This window comes from Sciurus carolinensis, chromosome 9, assembly GCF_902686445.1.
Source record: "Sciurus carolinensis chromosome 9, mSciCar1.2, whole genome shotgun sequence".
In the NCBI taxonomy this organism is placed as follows: domain Eukaryota; kingdom Metazoa; phylum Chordata; class Mammalia; order Rodentia; family Sciuridae; genus Sciurus; species Sciurus carolinensis.
In genome coordinates, this window is record NC_062221.1 from 119,155,306 (window position 1) to 119,178,731 (window position 23,426).

The 23,426-nt window shown below is 32.9% G+C and overlaps 1 protein-coding gene across 2 annotated transcripts in view; it reads left to right on the plus strand.

Moving 5' to 3' along the window:
* Nucleotides 1-23,426, plus strand: part of Ncam2 (neural cell adhesion molecule 2) — a 508,956-nt gene that overhangs the window by 224,947 nt on the left and 260,583 nt on the right. For both annotated transcript variants that reach the window (XM_047565378.1, XM_047565377.1), the window contains exon 2: nt 21,215-21,289. In XM_047565378.1, coding sequence (XP_047421334.1) covers nt 21,215-21,289 — 75 coding nt within the window. The remainder of the gene's footprint in view (nt 1-21,214; nt 21,290-23,426) is intronic.

Here is a 23,426-nt window from a genome sequence, read left to right on the forward strand (position 1 = left end):
AAGATGTTGATTTTTTGTCTTTCCACAATCAATTCATCATCAAAAGATCTGTATTCCAGTCTGTTCCACTTGGATTCTACAAGAGAATTAAGTTTTACAGAAAATAAATTAATTGTTTAATTTTTCTTAAACAGGCTATAACTAACTAATGTAATTCTTGATGGACGTATGAAGTTAATATATTACATACACTATTTTAGAGTAAAGGTTAATTTTCATAGCGACAGTTTTTCAAGAAATGCATCACCCTCAAGATACTGAAACAGTACCCGCATCCCTCTTTACCAAATCAAGTCAAATAATTGGAACTCCTTATTACAAACTGTGTCTACAGTTAAATGATAAACAGATTTCCACACATTTGAGATTTGAATGTTTCTTACAGGAAATGTGTACATTCAGTATTTTTTGTCTCAGTACATTTTTACCAAATTGATGACTGAGCTTATAGTGATTGGTTTATTAGAATCAAGAAAATTGAATCTCTTCTTTAGCAATCAACACTGCTTAGTAATTTACACTTGTTTTTCTTTAGGACTAAAGTATAGGGTCTACAAAAAGAAAGATGTTTCTGAAGAAAAATTTATAACAATTGCTAAAATATTTATAATTTATTTTTTCTTGTATAAAATTTGTGAAGTCTGTGACTTCTTATACTATACTAGATTGCAGTAAAATGGCATCTGATTTAGTACCACAAAATACATTTAACTATTTTAAGAGTAGTGGATGAATATAGCAAGGTATTCCACCAAGTGGTCGGTCTGTGGTCTGGCATTTGAATGATTTCAGGAATCACTGTTCTATGGCCCTCTTTTGTGCTGGTTGACAATGTGCTGTAATAGGTTCAGATAGACTAATTTGTGCCTAAGTGATAGCTAATATATCTTCCTCCCAGGTAGTATTTAACTTGATTAAAATGGACAGGTCAACATAAGGCATTTCAAGTGGGAATTTCAAGCACCATTGAAAGCTAATTGGGCAAGACAAAGCTTCTAAAGAAGAAAGTACATGGGGAGTCGCCAACATTCTAACCTGATGTTATGAAAAAATTGTATTTGCTTCAGATCTGATGCAGGCACTTTTGTCCTGCTGAGTGATGCTGCCTAGAGAGTCGCTTCCTCAGCCTGTAGTTTCTCCCATTCCTCATTAGTAAAATGGAAAAAAATTTCCAGTTGGCAACTCACATAATGTGATCATGTGCACCATGTGTTTCTAAAGTTTGCATTCGATAGAGTGTTTAAAACAAAGCATGTGAAAGTATAATAAGCCTTTTCCTTTCTAACATTTTTCCTATAAAAGAAAAATAAGTAAGCAAACCAATTATAAACATACATAACAAAGGTCATAAGTTTGATGATTGATTACACAGACCCTGCAGGTATTAACGTGTATTAGTGAAGAAGTAAGACAGAATAGCTTAAAAATCTGAGTGTGAATGACTTCTCAGAAGGAATTCAAAGTCATATTTTAAAATAATGTTATAAAATATCCCTACCCTATGTACTATAATAACAGAGTGCTAGTTTGTAATTGCTGAACTTTGTCTTAATTTTGAGTATGTTTTAAAGTATTTTAAAACTCATCTCGTGGAATTGTGAGAACATATATGAGTAACTATGTAATAAATTCCCTTTCTGTTCTCATTATGTTTATGACAATTTTGATCATAAATTTGTCTCTCTAGCTACCCTAATATGATCACAATTTCTTATTATTTATGAGATAATATGTCCCCCAATAGTACAGAACTAAATTAAACTTAAGTGCATGGTTCATCTGTTCTCTCTCCAGGGAAAGGATTAAATGTGCTGTGGTTTATTTTTCTTTTGATTATATGTTATTAGAGAACGTTAAGTGCTCTCTTATCTAACACGCATAAAATAGGATTATTCTTAACAAGGTAACTTCTACCAATGAATTAGATTATCTTTGCCTTAAAAGCTACCCAAATATGTCCCTTAAAGAAAAAGAAAACTATTATAGAAAAATGGTTATAAAGATTACAGAAGATACCAACATAAAAATAGTTACATAGGAAAGATTTTCAAAAAAGAACTAAAAATTATGAGTAACAATATAATTGCTGGACATTTTAAGTAATGAAGCAATATTCTTTATCAAGCAATAAAAAATTAAGCTATTCTTGCATTCATACACTTTTACCATATTCTTTACCACTTGAGAAATTATATTTGCTAAACTAGTAAACTGTTAAAGTAAACAATGAAATAATCTTTTCATGCATCCAAGTTTTGTTTTCTTTTTCTTGCTTTCCCACTCTCCTCTCCTTTCTTTCCCTATTTCTGAAGGGACATCATTATCCTCCACTGGCAAGGTCCAACCTTTTCATTTTCTTCCCCCATATGTGTTGCTGCTTACCAATTTTCAAGTCATCAGAAGCACTGACACAATTTGGCTCCAAAATGATCAACCTCACCTTAGCAATAACCACTGGTGAACTGATTTCTTTTTTCTGCTTGTGTTCTTGATTAGTGGGATGATTTTTCCTTTTTCTCCTGTACTTATTGCTCAATAATTAGAAAGCTAAAGCTCAATAATTAGAAGCTACTCAGCTTCTCCTAATTCTTTTGCCCAATGCTTGATCAGCATTAGTGTTACTCTTCTCATCACTATCACACTTGGCTCCTGCTCTCTTCTCATACTCCTTCTTCATTCTTAATGTGGGTGAGGGTATCTAATGTTTCCTACTACATTAGATCAAGCAATTTGAACAGAAGCTAGTTTGTTTTAGCATACCTATCCGCGCATAGACCAATTCCTCCTTTACATGGTAAGTCATCAATAACTCTTATTTGTTATATTCTAAATGTTTGTATACCTGAAGTTGATATGTTGATTCTTAATTATTACCATTATAGAATTAGGAAATGGGCCCTTGGGATGTGATTAGGTCATGAAAGTAGAGCCCTCATGAATAAGATTAGTGGTGTTATAAAAGAAACTCTGCAGGGTTGACTCACCCCTTCTGCCATGTAGGGACACAAGAAAGTATGGACCATTTATGAGCAAATAGGCCTCTTTGCTAGACTCCATATTTGTCAGCAACTTGATTTTGGACTTTCTGGTCACCATGCCTAGGAGAAATAAGTATTTGTTCTTATAAACCACCCAATTGTGGTATTTTGTTATAGCATCCTTCATGAAGATATTAAAATATCAAGCAGTATTTAGAAAACTATAGTGCTTGCATACCAGAAGTCTATTCAGTTAAAACACCTACTGTTTGGCTTTGATACTGGGTTTTTAGGCTTTGAAATTGGCTTTGATATTGGTTTTTATTCCAATTGGTATTTGGCCTAGATTTCTAAGACAGGGTTTATAATGATTACAAGTGCAGGTTTTGACATTGAACATCACTAAGTTATGGAATACAAAAAATTTTAAAATGCAGAGTAACTATGAATTACAAGACCCTTGTATGATGCTGGAAAATAAAAATAAAAACAAGAATATAAAGAGTTTTCTAATGAAAAGCATAGATCAGAAGCAATTTTCAAAATATGGGTTGGGCTAAAAATATCACAAAAATTCATATCTTCATTATGATTTTAGTTTTCCTTTGTCTTTCTTATTTTTGCTTTTTTAAGCACTACACTAAACTAGATACGTTGTTATTAATTTTGCTTTTCAGAAAGACTATGAAATAGGCCCATTCATATGATACTAGGCAGATAAAGCATATGAAACTGAGAAATCAAGAAAACTGAAGTTGCACAACTAATACATGGTAAAGCGAGGACTTAAGTCTCATGCCCAAACTCAACTTTCTAGTCCCTCATAAACTTGCCTCAGAAAATCTAGGCCAATTTCCCATAAGAAAGGTGTTATCTGTGTCTCGATTTTTTATCTGACAGCTAGGTGAGCTTTGTGGATGACCAGAAAATGGAATGTTGATCACTTGACATGCTTTCTCCTCAGCATCCTCCTCTGAAGCATTCTGCTGGGAAAATATTGGCTTTAAATATTGTAGTAGAATGAGTCATCTAGACTTTAACCTTCTTACCATGATAATTGTTGAAGTTGTTCTTATTTCATTGTGCAACACATTTCACACCTTTTTTCCCCTAGTTTAGATATGACATAAAGAGATGAAATGAAACAGGATGTATCTAAGGAAGGATCAACATGCATGAAATGTGTATAATGCTTTTAGAATGAAAGAAACCTCTTAGTTCATGTGACTCAGGGTGATAGGGTCTCCGGATCTACATGTTGTGAAGAGAGGTGTTATTCCCCAAAATGTATGTCCTCACTTATTTACTTGGAAAATAACTTTTGGATATGTCTGTATATGCATGTATGTGTGGATGCATGCACATATATCATTATCCTTTGGTAACCGGGGTATTTATTAGTTCTAGGACTCCTGTGGAAAACAATACACTGATGCTCACAGCCCTTATATAAAATGGCTTGATATTCATATATAACCAAAATACATCCTCTCATATATTTTAAGTTACCTGAGGACTACTTGTAATATCCAATGCATTGCAAATACTATGTAAATGTTTGTTATTTGTAAATATTGTTTGTCAATATTTGTATTATTTGGGGAACAATGAAAAGAAAAATGTCTGTGCATGTTCAATACACAAGATCATTCTACACAGTCCATGGAGGACTTGAGTTGAACAAAGCTCAGAGTGCTATAAACTGAGCTTCTATGAGATGGCCAAGAGGATCCACAGGGTAAGCCTACACATCACTTCATTTGTGTGGATTTAGTGCACTACTCAGTGCATGCCAAAATCAAGCTTGTATTTTGGAACTTTTTGAATTTTTTTCTTAATATTTTTGATCCATGGAGCAAAACCCATGAATATGGATGGCATACTCTATATAAGACTTTGTGTAATGTATATGCATATATTTGTTGCATGAAGATCTCTGGCATAGGCTTGGATATTCCTTAACTACTCTATATCAGGATGATTAATCCTAAGAGGATCATGTTGCTAGACTCCCTCAACAATATCCTTTGTCTAGAATATAGCTTCACTGAAATATTTTCCTTCATAGGCACCAGTTATTACCAAGACAGTACACACAAAATCATTTTGGCAACTGCCTCCTTCATATAAATACACAACTCTGACTATGTCCACCTTTAAAGCCAAATATTCAATAATTTAGTAAAGACTGATTAAGGTAGGTTGAGATGGGGCAGAAATTTTATTTTCAAGTACTAAAATACCATAGAATGTGCTCGATAAAAGTCTAGTCCTCATTGCATATAGAGATCAATTATTTTTTGGGACAGTGTAAAGATGAATAATGAACTGCTCATATTTTCTTGCAAACAGTGAATTGTTGTATACCCTTGATTATTAAAGGGTCTATCACATTTGAAGTCTGGGGTAGAGTTCAGTTATTGATTACATAAAGTCCCACTTCTACAACCACATGAATTTTAAAGTATGCCACAGATCAAAATGATGGAACCAGAAACTCACATAAAGTCCAGTATGAAGAACAATTTACAAAATGTTTCAAATATATTATAGTTGCTCAGACTAGGAATTCAACTACTATCTTTTTAGTGGAATTCTAGGGCAACAAGAGTCATTTCTTGTGTTGCAACCACCTGTTATCAGCATCCAGAGGAGGCCTGAGGACATTCTATAGATACTGGAAGTTCAGCTTTATAAAACATTACTGAAATAGTTGTGACTTATAATAGTGTGTACTCAGTAGCACTGGAAAAGTAAGAATCCTCTGTTCTTTCCTAAGAGCACAGGGAGAGCTTTGAAGAAGTCATTATGAGCTCTGTTCTTTGACTTTTCTAATTAGACCTGCAAACACTCATCTTTTTAATCAAGCTGTTAAAGTGGATGAATGTATGAAGTGTCTTAGGGTGCCCAGTTGTGATAAGCTTTTCATCACTGTGACTAAAATACCCGATGTGTCAGTCAGCTTTTCATTACTGCCACCAAAATACCTGGCAAGAACATCCTAGAGTAGTAAAAGTTTATTTTGGGCTCACAGTATCAGAGTTTCAGTCCTTGGTAAGCTAACTCCTTTGATCTGGGCCTGAAGTGAGGCAGAATATCATGGACAAAGGACAAGGCAGAGGAGGGCTTCTCAACTCATGGCAGCCAGGAAGCAGAAAGAAAGAAGGCAGGGACAAGAATAATCCTAACTGCAAACCACCAGTGACCTACTTCCTCCAGCCACACCCACCAACCTGCAGTTACCACCCAGTATTTTATTTAAATTAATAACACATCAAATGGATCAATCCACTGGTGAAATTAAAACTTTCATAATCCAATTTTTTTCACCTTTGACTATCAGCATATTGCCTAACACATGAGATTTTGTGTTGGCATTCCAGATTCAAATCATAACACCAGTCCTGGGAGACATTACTATGAACTTCCTTTATATAGGAGGAGATATGTATACTATTCTAGTCTCCTGATGAACGTGTGGGAAAATAAAAACCACATCTCTGGAATTGCCATCAAACTACAGATGCATTGGTTTGTAAAATAAAGTGATGGATTGAGTTAGAATAGTACCAAATTTTTCTGAAGGTTAGAAATAAAAGTCAATCAATAGAACACTCACACAATAGACAGCAGACCATCAGTTAAGTGGAGAATGGAGTAAATCATGTGGTTGTATTCCTTATTCTGGTTGGCAGGTGGAGCTTATGGATACTTATGAAGCCAGATAGTATGCACTATGGAGTCTTTCTGGTTATAATTACAGCAGTTTGCTTGTCATCAGAGACCATAGGAGTATAAGAAATCTACCAGTGTATTGTACACTTTTACCAGAAAAAAAAAATTTGTACTAAACAGGAAATTAAGAATTGAGATACCAGGGTCATAAGAAAATGAGCACGGAATGTCAGATTTACATAAGGCAGCTGTATTTACACAGGTATGGGGGTTGAAGGGGTCTACCTATGTAAACTTACAGCTATTGGAGGAAATCTTAGATAAATGCTTCAAATCCTTTTTTGTGGTTTTAGTTTCTTGTTAGTTTCTTGACACTTGAAGGGGTCTAAAAGGACTAATAGATGAACGTTTAAAAGGCCAAGTTCATGACAAATTTTCACATATACATAATACATATATATATATATAATTATATTGAAAAGCAATATGGGTAGAGTTAAACATTATTTGCAAGTTACAGAATGTGCATTTTTGCTTTCAGTATTCTATTTTAAAATGTGTATTTGACATTCATTTAAAATATTTTCCTCACTTGTATTTAGGTACCAGCTAACTCATAAAATATTAAGGTATAAAATATTTTCAGAATTCATATAACCAGAGGTTGTGTGAGTTGTGAAGTGTTTGATTTAAAAGGACTAGTAATTATGTGAAGGTGTTAGTTTTGTTTTTAAACCTATCAGAAAATTCACTTACACAGTAATAATCAACTTTTCTTGCATTCAGTCAATTAATTTACATTCAGATGTATTTGTTTTGAGAAACTCTTTCAAAAATGTAAGTAAAATAATTACCCACTTCTTCCTGGGGATGAAATTGAGGAGTGGAATTACAAATATATATTTGGGAAACTTAGACTTCATTATATAGATTTTTTAAGTGTATTAAACTTTTATTATGTAAGAAGCATAATGGATGCTTCCAGTATTCCAGGTTCTGAGAAAGACAGTATTTTTCTACAAGAACAGTAGACAAACATTCAAACACACACATTCTCTCATACACATATACACATATGTAGATGAGAGAAAGAGAAAGATAAACTGAAAGGATGACAAATAATTCTGGAGGATGAAAGCAAAAGTAGAGTATAGGGAGAGAATGTTGGAGTAGAAGGCATGAGGTTTCTAATATATAAAGTACAACTTTCTTTGGGGAAAAAGCAATGCTTACACATGACAGAATTTAAAGCACACAGAGCACTTTAATATTGAATTTTTGTGCTTATTGCCATGCAGGTTTGGGCATACATGAATCACTTTTTATACTAACATTATTGTTCTTAGAATCAATTTAGAAATCTGTTCATTCCAAGTGTACATATAATATTATACTAGGCATAGATTAGTTCATAGTTTTCTTCAAATGAGTACAGATCAGTAATGTTGCTTTTGTCCATAAGAGTAAAACTTTAAATTTTGTACTACATTTCATACCCTAAACCAAGGTACAGAATATCATGGAATTGGTCTCTTGGGGTTTTGGTAATATTTATGAACTATCAACAAATTCTGCAGCTTGATGCACAACTGCGTCGGGCTGGAAATCTTAAGCTTGTCAATCAACATTACTGAATGCAGGTGAACTAATTTTAATTGAATACTTTTTAAATACTTGGATTCAATACTTGGATTCAATAAAGAATTCCACAGTTTATTTGGAAAGGTAAACCATAGATGTAATTGTAATTGATAATCCCAACTCAGTACTGTACAAATAAGGAACAGTTCTCTTAACATAAGCAAACAACAACAAGCAAGAAGAGAATATGAAATGTGTTTGTGAGCTCCTCTTGAGCTAAATAAGAGAAGAGGTTACTATTTCAGCAGTTGATATTTATTGAGTAGTTACTATGTACTAGATACTAAGTAAATGCTTTATATAACTTTGCAAATATAATGGAGCTAATGTTATTATATGCACATTATATAAAATAAAATACCAAAGACAGAACCTTATTTGTTGCAGTTTATACAGTTAACTCAATAGCTTTCAAACAGACTCTTAGCTTAATACACTTTGCCAAGATAATCTTTGTGTGTCTGGAAAAGAGGCAATATCTGCTTATATAAGTCTAAGGCTATGGGAGAACCCATAGGTACATGCGCATCCTCTGGGTTTTGGTTCAGCTGCAGGTTTTTGTTTTGGATTTTTTCCTTTTGTTTCATTTTGTTGGCTCCTGTGGGTTTCCTAATTTTCTGAACTAAAGACATTACAGAAATTGCTGGTGAATATATAGTTTGTGCCCATTCTTTGTCCAGGGACAAGGAACTCTCTTAAGCATACTCAGCCCCTACTCAGTTCTTTTTGGGGCTGATGACTTCCCACAGTTAAGTTACATTTTCTATTCTACTTCTGGCTAGTAGGTGCCTTAAGGCCATCACTTATCTCTCACCAGGGAACTCCCCACAGTAAACCTCGCAAATGAAGTACTTTTCCCTACGTGCAACATGTTTGGTCTTTGGGACATTGCATCTTCCATATCACAAATGCATCGAGGATGACAAAATGACACGATGCTGGTTCTTATTTGCACCAACTGTGTCACAGGGAATATTTTCTTTGCTGCTTCAGGTTGATACTGGATCACCACGTATGTGATTGCTTCACCCTGTTCGCTCTCACACATGTGCACAGGCACACAACGCCCTCAGACAACCACCCCAAAATTTCACTTTTGCAACCTTCTCAATCTAAGGAAACCTCTAATTTTCAATTACTTTAGCAAAAGATGGGGAAACAGTACAATACAAGACCAGCTCCTGGCAATTCATAACTTTCTTCAGTTCACTCTTCTTCCTGTGATTAATTCCAATTTGGAAGGAATCCCCTCTAGTCACATTTTTCCATTCTGAGAAGGTACCTTAATGGGTCTTTCTCTAAAATTCCTAAGAAGTATTAAAAAAATAGCACCAAGTGTTTTGAAGATTCAAAGTCAGGTCAGCTGGACTTCTTTAAGCACACTTCTCTGAGGCCTTCACAGAAAGATGAACCTTCTGGATGCAGTTCCCTTCTGTAACCTGAGGTTACCAGTCTGAGATCCATCAGCTCCTTTCACCTATGACCATCTAAAATTCCAAGGTAACTAAAATGCTTTTGTTGAAAAACAAAGACAAAAGTAATTTCTGTATTGTTTAATCATCCAGGTTTATTTGTCCTTTCAAAAGTTCTCTAGCTTTCCCTTCATACTTCTATGAAACCATTTGAATAAATCCTTTGGAAGATTTTTTTTTGTCTTTTTTGTAATATTTTACCTTGCTACTAAACATAAATGCCTCTAGTGATAAGATAAAGTTCTCCTGCAACTGATCTGGAGGCCTTAAAAACAGAAATACTGCCTGATTCTTAAATATATAAATGATTTATGAAAAGTAAAACATTTTCAGACTGGTGAAATATTTCTCCAGTGTAAACACAACAGCACACTTATCTAGAGGCTTCAGAACATCTCCTTATTGATTCCATGTGTGGTTATTAAATGACTCAATTAATGAGTATATAGTTACATATATTTGATGATAAATGCCAATTTTATTATATTAGTTACCTGTGCAATGGATAACATTATGAAACATGCTTTGTAATGTTCTTTTCAAAATATTTATTTTGAAGGATCATATTCCTACAGAAATGTTTTGGAACCTATAGTGTAAAATGTTCATTAGGTTGTAGTAATTTTATGATATACACTGTCATATATGGTTTACAATGTCAGAGGACATTGGTATACATTCATAATAAGGGTGGCTTCTTTTATTGATTTCTCTTTTTAGTGCTTCTCATTCCAAATACATTTGTTGTGAAAACCAAAGAGGATGTTTTACATTTTTTAAACTTGTCTGTTGAAGTAACATATTCTTTACTCTGATGGACTTCACAGTCTCTGGTCATGTATATCAAAGCATTCTGAAAGCAGTGTGAGAGTTCAGTAGCTAGTTCTGCAATACCATGCAGCAGGGTAAGGGAGGTGGCATGTTCTGACTGAGTACTGTGTAACAGATGTTTGATTTCTGATTTGTCAGGCTTATAACTAAGGTTCATACTGATCTTAATCTGGAGAGAAATTTCACACATGTGACTTTAAATGGAGCACTTACATAGGCATCCAGAGACTTGAGAATTGGGCTAGTGCAAACGCTCTTCCATAATTTAATTTATTACTACACAGTCTGAGCAGTGATGAAAAATTTTTACACAATGCCCTACGCCAACTTCATCAAGGCGGCTAATAACTTACATGTCTAAGTGGCGCCTGTTGAAATAAACTTGGATTGAGTGTAGAACTTGGACTATCTGCCTCCTCAAGATTTGTTTTAGTTTTAATTAAATGTCACATTCAAAATAAGTGATGAGTGACCTATTTCTGATGTCCTAATGGACTCAGGGCCTCGCTAGCATGTCAGCACAGATTGTTCCACTCATCCCTCCAACAACACTCCACAGCCTGCTCAGCATGAAAGTATCATTTCTACTTTTATTTACATTAATATCAAAATATGGGACAGATGGTCTTAATTCTACCTGCTTTATAAACAGGAATATATCACATGAAATAATTTTGCCCTAAAAATGAAGTTTTCCTTTATTGTTCTGCAGTGAATTTTATTGCTCTGCAATGAGCTGCATGTACATTCTCCTCTTAAATTTACTTAATTCTATTAAATTAAAAAAGTGGATTTTAGAAAAAGACATTCTATTAGTTTCAAAACAAAAACATGTTCCAAGCAGCATAGACTTCATGTCACAAATACCTCCTCTTTAGTGTGATACTTTAATTACTTAGCAAGTCCAGGTATTTACAGGCACAACATATGGGGGATTCTCAATAAATGTGTACTGGATTGATTTTTGCTGGAGGCTGTGGTTCAATGACTGATGACAGGTAATGACCCTTCACTATTTAGCCTGACATTGTTGTCTTCTCAAACTTGTCATTTCTTGGCATTCCCTTACAGATTTTCTCATCTTTATTTTAGTTCTTTCTTTCCTTTGGTTAAACCTATTTACCCATTCTTTTCAGTTACATGACCTCTTTGAGCATCAATTAATTCCTGATTACCAATCATTTAGATGACATTTTCATATGTGACATGTATGTCAAAATGGAAACATATATACAAATACACACAGGCATTACCAAAGAATCAAATAATTCTCACAATATTTCTAGGTTATGCAAGGAAAAATATAATAAACTAAATAAAAATAGATTCAAATCTAATTTTTATTGATTTGAATTTTTTTAAATTTCAAGAAGATTTATGAATAGGATTAGAGTTTGTTATTTTCATTTTATTGTAGCATCAATTCATTTCTACACAAATATTTAGAATGGATTTTCCTCCATAAAATGTGCTAAATGAATAAACTAAAGTAAACTAAAGTAAATAAAGCATAGTCTCTATTTTCTAAGTATTTGGAGTCCAGCAAAGAAATATATGTGTGAAGGAAAGTATGTGGTAAGTGCTACTGAAGACTAGCACTTAAACTAAAACACCCTTCTTTCAATCAGGTTTTACTTAAATACTACTATGTAGATTTGCATAAGAGAATGTATGCCTTTAAGATAAAATATACATATGAATGTATTTGCCTATTAAAATTATAAAATTCTTATTAGCATACATTTGTGCAGTGTGTTAAATGATCTAAAAAAGTAGTACTGCAGGATTTTAGATTCTATAACAGTTGTATCTTTTGTTAGAAGAAGCAAGGAGTTCAAATGAATACGGTATATAATGTAAAAAGCAAGAAATAAGGAAGTGGGAGTATTTCCAGAATTTTCTGATAGGTTAACTATTGTGTATATTGTATTTTGATTTGGTAGAAAATAAGGTCTCATGAAATCAGATCATGGTTGAATTGTTAACAATCTTATGTGTCAAATGTGAAAGAGGTTGGGATTTATCTACATACAATGGGTAATATTTTTGTACTAGAGATTGATAAACAGATTAGACCACTACACTCCAACCAGATGCTGATTATATTCCATTGTGCCTATGTCCAAATGGAGGAAGTTGTTAAACTGTGGATTGTGATTCTGTCAGTTAGAACTGAGATTTGAGAATCTGCCATGAAAAGCAGCTCCTTGTTGAGATTAATGGCATTGAATTGGGGATCACTTTCCGAGTAGCAATCTTTAGAGCAATCTTTAGCGCCAAGAAGCTACTTAAAAAAAGAGAATGCTACTTGCTACCTCAGATATATTGGATCTGATTTCCAGAAATGGGACCAGATCAAAGAGAAATACAAACTGGGTATAGATACACGTTACAAATAAACACATATATACCAGAAAAAATAAATACAAATGAGCATTCATATATGTGCACACATGATTATACACTCAAACGCATGCATACAAAATTTCCCTAGATGTTTCTGATAAACCCAATGCACACCATTTGTTGGACCAGGCTTGCAATGGTGAGCAATAAAACTAAGGCAGTGTAGATGAAAATGGGCATTTGTGAAAGACATTTAAAGGGAGAATAGGTGGGAGTCAATGAGCGTTTAATTTGAGAAAAGGGAAGGAGAGATAATCTTGGCTATTCCTTAGGTTTTATGGTGAAAGAGACTTGGTGGGCAATAAAAGCATCACCTAACAGAGAGAACACATAGTCATATAAGAGGGTCTACAGGTGTAGCCAAGTGGTAGGGCTCCTGACTAGTATATACAAGGAACCGAGTTCAGCTGCTAGCATTGAAAAAAAATGAATTTTGATATGATTGCTCTAAAACTATCATATTTTCTGAGTAAAGTTGTATATTTCATGTGAGCAAATATGTTTCACAACTTCACAATTGATAGTATGATCTCTCTCTTTCTCTCTCTCCATAGTTACAATATAGGAATGGAGATAGTGATCACCTGTCAGCTTTTGAATGCTTCAATGAGAGAAATTACACTGGACACATTTATACATGAGAAACACTTAGTAAAGTGGTGAAAGACACAAAAATTGGGTGCAAGTATCTGAGTTCAAGTCTGGTTTTGCCATGCATTGCCTGAGTGGCCATTAGCAAGTCACACCACCATCCTTTGTCTCATCTTTCTCATCTCAAATTTAAGGATGACCATTAATAGGAATAATGAAAAGAGCAAATGAGTTGTGATAGGTATGCTGCTTTAAAGAGTTTCTAGCACATAAAAAAATATAATGTATTTGCAGAAGAAGGTACCTAGAACTCCAGGAAAAGAAATGCACAGGTTGCTAAAAACACTTGTAAAGGATATGTCAAAGAAGAGGTGTAACCCAAATCACCTCTATAGGAACACTCATGAAAGCAAAGCAAAGAATAAATGCACTTGTGACAAAGAAGGGAATGATTAAAGAACAAAGTGGGTCAGGCACAGTGGTGCACATCTGTGTTCTCAGCTACTCAGGAGGCCAAGTCAGGAGGATGACAGTTTTGAGGCCAGCCTGCATAACTTAGCAAGCCTCTGTCTTGATAGAAGGGCTGGGGATGTAGCTCAATGATAGTGTTCAGTTCAGTTGTCAGTACTGCAACATATAAAAGAAGGAAGTAGGTAATATCTCATATTTTATTAAATCAAATAAAAATTATAGATTAAAGTTATTATAGATGAAAATTAGAAAATTTTGGTTTAAGAATGTTAAGCTTCTTAGTAGAATGCAGAGAACAGAATTAAGAATTAATGGATACCTGGGGATGTAGTTCAGTTGGCAGAGTAAGTGCCTAGCATGTGCAAGGCCCTGGGTTCAATCTTCAGTACCACCAAAAGGAAAAGAAAAAAGAAAAACAAACAATATGATCAATGGAGGCCTACAGCTTTTATATTTTTAAGATAATAATATGATGAACATAAGTAAAAAGTGCCATATTAATTTGAGATAAAACAAAGGATTGTTTCTCCTTATATTATTTGTTTACTTATTTTTGTTTTAATTATTTGCCTCTGTTATTATTATGTACTGCTTAGGATGAAACTGACTAAACTGTTTATAGCATTACAGGAATGATCAACAGAAACTAGAATTAAGAAAGAGACCAGTTTGTCTTAAAGTAATTCATATTATCTATCAACCGAGACATTTATTTTCCTAACTTTGGATGAGCCCAAAGAAGTTAGTAGGTAAAAGGCATGAAGATAGAAAAGAATTACACTAAAATGCTTTGCTTTGTTTTGGTAAAATTAGATGTAACAACTGAAAATAATTTTAAGAAAGCGTTTAAGTCAATAGTTTTCTCAAAATGGGTCATGAGTGTTTCTCCCTTAAATGCTCCAAATGTACTGAATTTTCTTGAAAATTGGGGCATCTAATAACCCACATGATCTACTGTAATACATTGCCAAGAACATTAAATAATAAATGACAGAGGATGCCTAAAAATATGCATCATTCTGTGAGAATAAATACAAAAATTTTAACAATGTTTTCGATGAAAAAAATCATGTTTATTTGGTATAATCAATAATTTTTGAGAACCTCAGATGTAATATTTTTGGAAAATTTCTATAATTACTAATAAACATCTTGATCTTCTAGCTTTCTTGATGTGGAGGTCTAGGGCAAAAAGGAATTTGCCTGCAAAATGTTACAAGTCATTGTAGCAAGAAAAACTGTACCCTAAAGTTATCTCTGTGTCTGTTGAATTCTAAGTGAATTCAAGTCTGCTTTATGTCAGGAAAGTAGAAGACTGATTAAAATGTCAGTTTTTATATCTCTGCAGGTGAAAAACTGACCATTTTAAATACCACTGCTAATATGTCAGATTGCACAGGGTTCTTGGTCTCCTGATGAAATTTAGAAATGCCAATGACTTAATTATGTTTTATTCCTGGAAATTAAGAAATTGTCCTTATAGCTACCATTTTGTCTAAATGCATACTTAAATTATAAATATGAAATATTTTTTAACAAGCTATTAGTCTAATACTGCCTGTGTTCCATTTTGAGAAATGATTTTCATTTATGAAATAAATTTTGACTTCATATTTCCCTCAACATTGACTGAATCGAATTGTCCAAGATTCTGTCTCCCATTGTTCTGTCACATATAAACATTTGTACTTAAATTCTTTCTTCTGTCGGTGACTCTGGTTTCACAGAAGTAGAAGATCTTAACATCCTTAATTTCCTCTTTATCATTAAGCTAAGCCATCCCAAACATAACTTACTTTGAATTGTTACATCCTATCCTACTTCTCCATATTTTTTGCCCCCGGTCAACACCAGTCAACCCAGCTATTGATCACAACATACCCCACAGTGCTGATTTATCCTTCATCAGTCATCCTACTCTTAGACCAATATTTACTAAATGCCAATTTTTCTATTTATAAATCATTAGTGGACAAAAATTTAAATCCAAACATTTTACAATAACTTTTGATATCCTCCATAATCTTTTCCAATCTATTTCTCCAATAATATCTCAGTAATAGTCTATGTGAGATAAATTTCTTTTGTTCCACTAATGTCCTCAAAAACTGAATGGCCCTCAAAAATTTCTGCCTTACCTGATATGAAATGTACTCACTCTTTCTGTCCTTTATAATATCTACCACATTTTCTTGGTCTTTTTTAAGTTTTATGGCCCTCTGCAAAGACATCTTGATCACAAATCTCATAGTGACCACTCTTTGTACACACCATCTTATTTCTCATAAATTTGTGTATTTTATTTTTCTCACAAATAAACTGGAAATCACTTGACATTGGGAATTGTTACTTTTTTTCCATATCATAGCATCTAGAAGAGTTATTTTTTAAGATACATGTTGTCCATAAACACTTAATCATATTCATATGCCCAAGATTACTTTTAAGATTGTTATTATATGCATTTCTTTGGGAATCATTCACAGAGCACAAGAAATCATGACTTCACTTTTCAGTCTTTGGGATTAAAGATTAAAGCTCTATCTTATGGTAAATACATATTTTCTTATGTGAAAATATTTACTAATATTTAGGATGTCTCACCCCCAACTCTGATAAAAAAAATGACATTGATTTATGTTGAATGAAATAATTTAAAAAATTTTTTTTATTTGTTCTTCTTAGATATACATGACAGTAGAGTGTGCTTTGACATATTATACATATATGTAGTATAACTTCTTCTAATTATGATCCCTTCTAGTGGTTGTACATGATGTGGACTTACCCTGGTCCTGTATCGAGAGTCTCACTAAGTTGTTGATGCTAGCCTTGAACTTTCTATCCTCTTGCCTCCTCAGTAGCTGAGATTATAGGCAGGCATACACCACCACTCCTACCTATTTTTTAAACTGGGGTCACAATAGCCAAGCTATGGAAACAACCTAGGTGTCCTTCAAAAGATGAATGGATAAAGAAAATGTGATATATATACACAGTGGAATATTACTCAGCCATAGGAAGAATTAATGTGATCATTTAATCATTCATGGAAATTACATGCTGCTAATTTATGTACTATTACACCCTTCATACTTTTCTTCAAAGGTAATATATCTATGTCAAAATTAGGAAATTTACAATCAGTATACAAGGTTTTATTTTCAAACCACAATTTGTTCTAAATTAAGTAAAGACCACATAATATTATGTCCTTTCATTTCTTCTTACCTAACTTGTAATGCTAAAAATAGAGAAGACATAAACCAGATAGATGTCAAATGTCTCATATCTTTCTACCTTTTTCCAATCATAGCTCTTTGACTTGGTAAATGGTCTAGTTTTGTTCTGACATTTGGGTCCAAAACTAGTCATTTGGAATCAGACACAGGTCAAGACTAATCACAAGAAATTCTGGAAGTTAAATCATTAGAATAATGATGAAGGCATGACTTCTTACTTTAAAACTCTTGGTTTTAAATAATATCCACATGTTTAATATATTTGCAGAGGTCAAGTAGAACAAATTTGGCCTTCAGGAAATAAAGTAGAAAACTGTTTCTTTTTCTTTATATAGTTTTAACATATATAGTAATAAAATACAACAATGTATTCAGTTATATAATGTCTATAAAAATATGGTCTTGATTAATGGGTAAATTGATAATTTGTACTGAATGAAAAATTAGCCAATAATTTAAAATAAATTAGCTAATTATTTCATGCTCAATTTGATTTTAGTACAATGAATTATGTTATTTATTACACCCATCAACAAATCAGTATTAAAATTGTCTAGAACTTTATTTGACTTTTAAAGGGCTTATATCTTTCAAGTTCTGTCTTTTTAAATAAATCTTCCATGGAAAACCAAATTTAACCTAAAGGTCAGATATAGGAATTGTTTAAGTAATAATTGGTAGATGTTGCTTGTTTTCTAATAACCTTAAATTCATTTACGGCATTGAAGTCACTGACAATGTTCTAAACCTAGCATACATTAAGCTACTAGTATGTATTTGTCCAGTATTCTGTCATCTCTGTATTATATTTAGAAGAAAAATAGTGTAATTGATGAGCCCTGGCATCCACACTTTATATTTAAATAAGGTAGAGAAGGGAATATAATTATCAAGAATGTCTCATTGTTTAGGAAAAATTAGTACTGATCACAGATATTTGTTGCTGAGTCTATCAGAAGCTGTTTTATAATGATACGGATGGTTTAGTTTTATTTTGAAGGTAGGAAATAGCTAGCCACGTGGACACGTGAAAAAGGGAGACAAAGGCAAGAAAAACAGTGTGAGCAAATGCAAAGTGATAGGACCTGTGAGTCAGAGCAGAGAGGGTGAGAATCCTTCCTAGTGTCAATAGCTGCAGGAAAAAAAATGGAAAGAAGCAATTGGAAATAAACTTGAAAAGGTAAGTTTTTACCAATTAAAATTTGAATAATAATTGATTCATTGGATGAAATAAATCCACTTTGAAGATTTTCAGTAAGAGCGCCCCACCAGAGACTGCATTCTTGTTTAGCTTCTTTTCTTGTGTTTTCTGGCACTAAAAATAGTTTTAGATATAAGAGCATGTATCAACCAGGGACCTTTTTTATAGAGAAAGGAGATTTAGATAAAAGTCAGAAAAAATATGGTGACTGGTGAAATATTTTGAACTAAGATGCACCAAGAATTCTCTCAGCTCTGAGAAATTATGAATTAAATTAGAACTCCAGGTGGAGAGGAGAGAAGAAAGCCAATTTACCTCAGCCTAAATTTCCCAGAAAGGTTTCTGGACAAGGGAAAGGAATTTAACAACTGAAGTTGAGGTGTGTGAGGAAACATTTTATATTATTTTAGGAAACATCTTGACCTAAAACAAGATACAAGCCAGGCCTTTCTTGAAAAGTATTTGGTACTTTTCGCATATTTTCTTTAAAATTAAATCTATTTAACTGATATATGAAAACAAAATTATATGTATTTGTGGTATGCCATGTGATGTTTCAATGCATGTATACATTGTGTAATATTTAGATTATATTTAACTTTCCTGTAGTCTCAAACACTCATCATTTCTTCATGATGAGAATATTTAAAGTACCTTCTTCTTGCTGTTATTATGTTTTTGATTCTGTGTTTATTTCTTTAAACATTTTTAATGTAGTTATATTAGATTCCTAGTCTAAATTTTCTATTCTTTGAAATTTCAATGGATCTGTTTCACCCATTTCTACTTTCAGTGTACTCTTGCTCACAGTGCCTTCTTTGGCCATTTGTGTTTCATATCAGAATGTGAGTTTAGAGGGAACCTTGTTTATAAAATTACTGTGCAACCAGGATTGATAATGTGATTCTCTTCAGATGGATTTATTTCTGCCACATTGCTTTGAGCCTCACCAGAGACTGCATTCTTGTTTAGCTTCTTTGCTTGAGGTTTTCTGGAGAACATGTTTATAATTAAAATCCTAAACCAGGAGAGTGATACCATTTACTGGTGAGGAGTTCTGCTTCCTCAGGTGTTGAAGTATAACCTCAGAGAAGCACGCCAAGGCAAGCATATTAAGCAGGTTTTATTTAAAGGTAATAATACAGACTTTTCCAGGGAGGGAGAAGGGGGCCATGGCTTATGTTCTAGAATCCCCAGAAGTGAGCACACCCTACATCTTTTATAGGTTAAAGTCTCTTTTGTTCTCAGTTCTCTCCCCTCTTATCTCTCCTTCCTACCTATTTGACTAGGCCCAGTTTTGGGTTTTGTAGGTGAGATGCATAAAGTGAGAAGCGGATGTGCAGGGGGAGGGCCAAAGTAATTCAGCCCAGTAATTCAGCCCGGTAAGGGACCAGGGGTCATTAATTAGCAGCTCCCTGTCTGTAGTCCTTGACAAGTGCAGGTAAATTTGGTAACCAATGGTCTCCAGAGATCCTTGACATTCCATTCTCCCAGGGGCAGTCTCCAACTCCAGAGGCAGATGACTTTCATGGCCTCTGTGTCCTCAATTTGACCTGATCCCCTATTTCTACACTAACTGCCTGTCCCCAATCCTGGCTTCCATAGGACAGTACTGTGACTAATCTAAGGGGCAATGGCTTCCTCTGACCCAGGCCAGGGGAGACAAGTCTCCTTGTCATGGTTCTTTGTCAGCAGTGATTGATTCTCTTCTCTTTGAATACTGGGTAAATTTTATCACAGTTCAGTATCATCTGCTTTTCTGAAGCACCTCATTGTACTGGACGAACCTGGGTTCTATATCTTTGCAGTCTGTGTTGAGCTTCATAAGCTTTTGGTTATTTGATTTGCTGATTCACAGCATAGGCTTATACTAAAGTTTCAGATTTTCCTCCATTTATCCTCTGCACATCCATTGCCTTACTAAAAACTCCTTTCTTTCTGAGAAAAAGGAATGGAGAGGCCGAGTCTGAAGAGTGAACACACTTCTTGTTCTGTCGTATCATTAGCAATGATGTCAATTTGTATGAGATCAGAATTTTGATTATTGTCTAAAACTCTAGAATATCCAGTTATCTTACATTTGGCAACATTTGATTGTGCTGAGTATCCTCTCTGATTTATTTCTATTGTCCTGGTTCCTATTTATCTTGTGACTACAGATGCTTATCCACATTTCCTAGATCAGTGCTCCCTTTCCTGTGTATGCCTCTTCTCCTGGAAGTACTTTTCTAGGTAGTCAAAATGTAGTTAATTTTTATATTGGTCAATATTGTTATGACAGTATAGGATTTGCTCTTTCCAATAAGGTTTATATATATATATATATGTGTATATATATATATATAAGGCAATATATATATACACATATTAGGCAAAATTTTCTTTAGCTATCACCCCATCTGGTTATATATAGCCAGGATGTGAATAACAAATAGCTTTCTGAATATGAATTTGGTCCTTTATTTGATTAATGGAATTTTTATTTATCAGGTTGAGTATGTATTATATTTGCTATGGTATGAAATACATAATAATGTAGCATATAGTCTGTCATTGGATTACATTTTCCAAAATTTCCATTTCTCGTAATCTGTAATAAAAAGCTAAGGGAAAGAATTAGTATTTTTGGACCTGTGGTTTACACATCATTTATTAAAATTAATATTTAAAAACCACAATTAATTGTTACTCAAATATGTTTTTCAGCTCTTCTTCAAGTGACAATTTCACTTAGCAAAGTAGAGCTTAGTGTGGGCGAATCTAAATTCTTCACATGCACAGGTATGTATTCCTATAAATAATTTGGAATAACTTGTTTTGTGCTTTAACTGTTGGTAAAACATGTAAGCCAAGTTTAAATATTGAAAACCTCAATTCTCAAAAGTAACATCTTATCATTGTGTTTATAATGATTAGAAAATATTAATAATCACATTTTGAATATTAAATATGATTTTATTTATTTTCAGCTTATTAATTTTGGAATTAATTTCTGGAATTTTGACATTAATTCCAGATCATTTATCGTTTTTAAAAAACATTTTAGATAAAATGTTTGCATAACTTTTCAATTTAAGTAGTTTAAGCAGAAATACTAGAATTAGTATAAAAATTATAATTGATTAATTTGTGTAACAAGCAATAAATAAATTAGATATAGCATGGTGTATTATACTTACACACTAATGAAAATTACATGACACACAAAAACTATCCTTTTGAAAGGTAAATATTCATTTCAATATCAAATATTTAATCATGAAAAGTTCGGAAAGATTTTGGGGGCTATTAAACAAATATATCATCTATCATGATGCCTATAGAAAATAATGTGAGCCGCATTCAGTTTAATCATGAAGATTTCAGAATTCTTTCAAAAGACATTTAAGTACTTGAGCATCAAATTCTAATTCAACGCACAATAGAACTTACAAATGCACACTTTCCTTTATTTAGATTTATCATATTCATATTTATTCATGTGAGCCTGAAGTATTAAATATTCATGTAATGACAAAATCACTTATAAGAATGTTTTAGAGGACTGGGGTTGTAGCTCAGTGGTAGAACATTTGCCTAGCATGTGAAAGGGGGTTCAATCTTCAGCACCACATAAAAAAATAAATAAAAATAAAAGGTCTATCAACAAGTAAAAAATAACACAATGTTTTAGAATTTTTTCAGTTTCTGATTGTACCAAAAGCAATTCACAACCAGATTACAATAAGTATTCTTGATATAAAAAAAGCATTGAAAAGGTTATCTCAAGAACTATGAACTTGCCTAAATTATTATTAAATTTATAAAAAGTAAAAACATAATGAAAATAACACCCATAGAACCATACCTAGAGACTACGTATAGAAATTGCCACAACTTACTAAATCTAATAGAGCCTACTTATCTTCATATATCTACATTCCTAGGTGTCTAAATAAATTGATAGGTCTATTAATACATATTTTGTTTACTGCAGAATGAAAAATCAAAGAGTAGGGGAATGATTATTCCAGTGCACATAGTATCAGAACTTTAGCATAAAAGTACAGGTCAGTGCTTATACAGCTCATCTGTCTTTTGTCTACACAGATATAAACAAATGTATACACACTCAATTGTATCATATAGTGGCAGAATAATAGAATTGTTAAAAAAAGAACAGTGAAAATAAAGTACAATTTTATTGTTTTATATTTAACATATCACCTTGTAACATAATTGACTCTATGTATAAGATAAAATTAAGATTTTGTTATACTATTAATATTACTCAGTGATATTGAGTTTCTTAATTGGAAGACAAACTAAGTAAATATGTTTTTCTTTTATATAAAGGTTTAATTACCAAGCGTGGTACCATAATCATGGAAGCGGTATTATTTAAAGTAATTTTACTAGTAAAACAAGAACCTCAAAAAATGATATGGAAAACTATGCAACTCAAAATGCTTGCATATATTTTTTCTATTACACTTGTGACTATGTAAATATGAGTTTCCAGGCACCTTAAAATCCTTGATGTCTCAAATTCAGTGAAATAATTTTAACTTCAATTTAACCTAGAAGGCAGACATAGATTGTGATCTAAGTAGAATGTGTCATATACAGCAAATGCATTTTATCACTACATATTCCAGAATACAAAAACATTTATTTATATTTGTTAATACCATAATAGGCCAGTCTTACGAATATAGAATATTTTAGTCAAAATTAATACGTATTAGAGATTTTGTATGAAATTTCTGACTATCCTCCGAAAATCCATAATAAACTTTCCATGATAATGAGATTTCATACCATACTGTTTCAAAATAAAATATTTAAAATATTTCTCAAAAGAGTATGTTGATTTTATAGTATAAAATGAGATTGTGTATTGTTTAACATTAAAGTGCTGCTAATTTTAATTATCCTT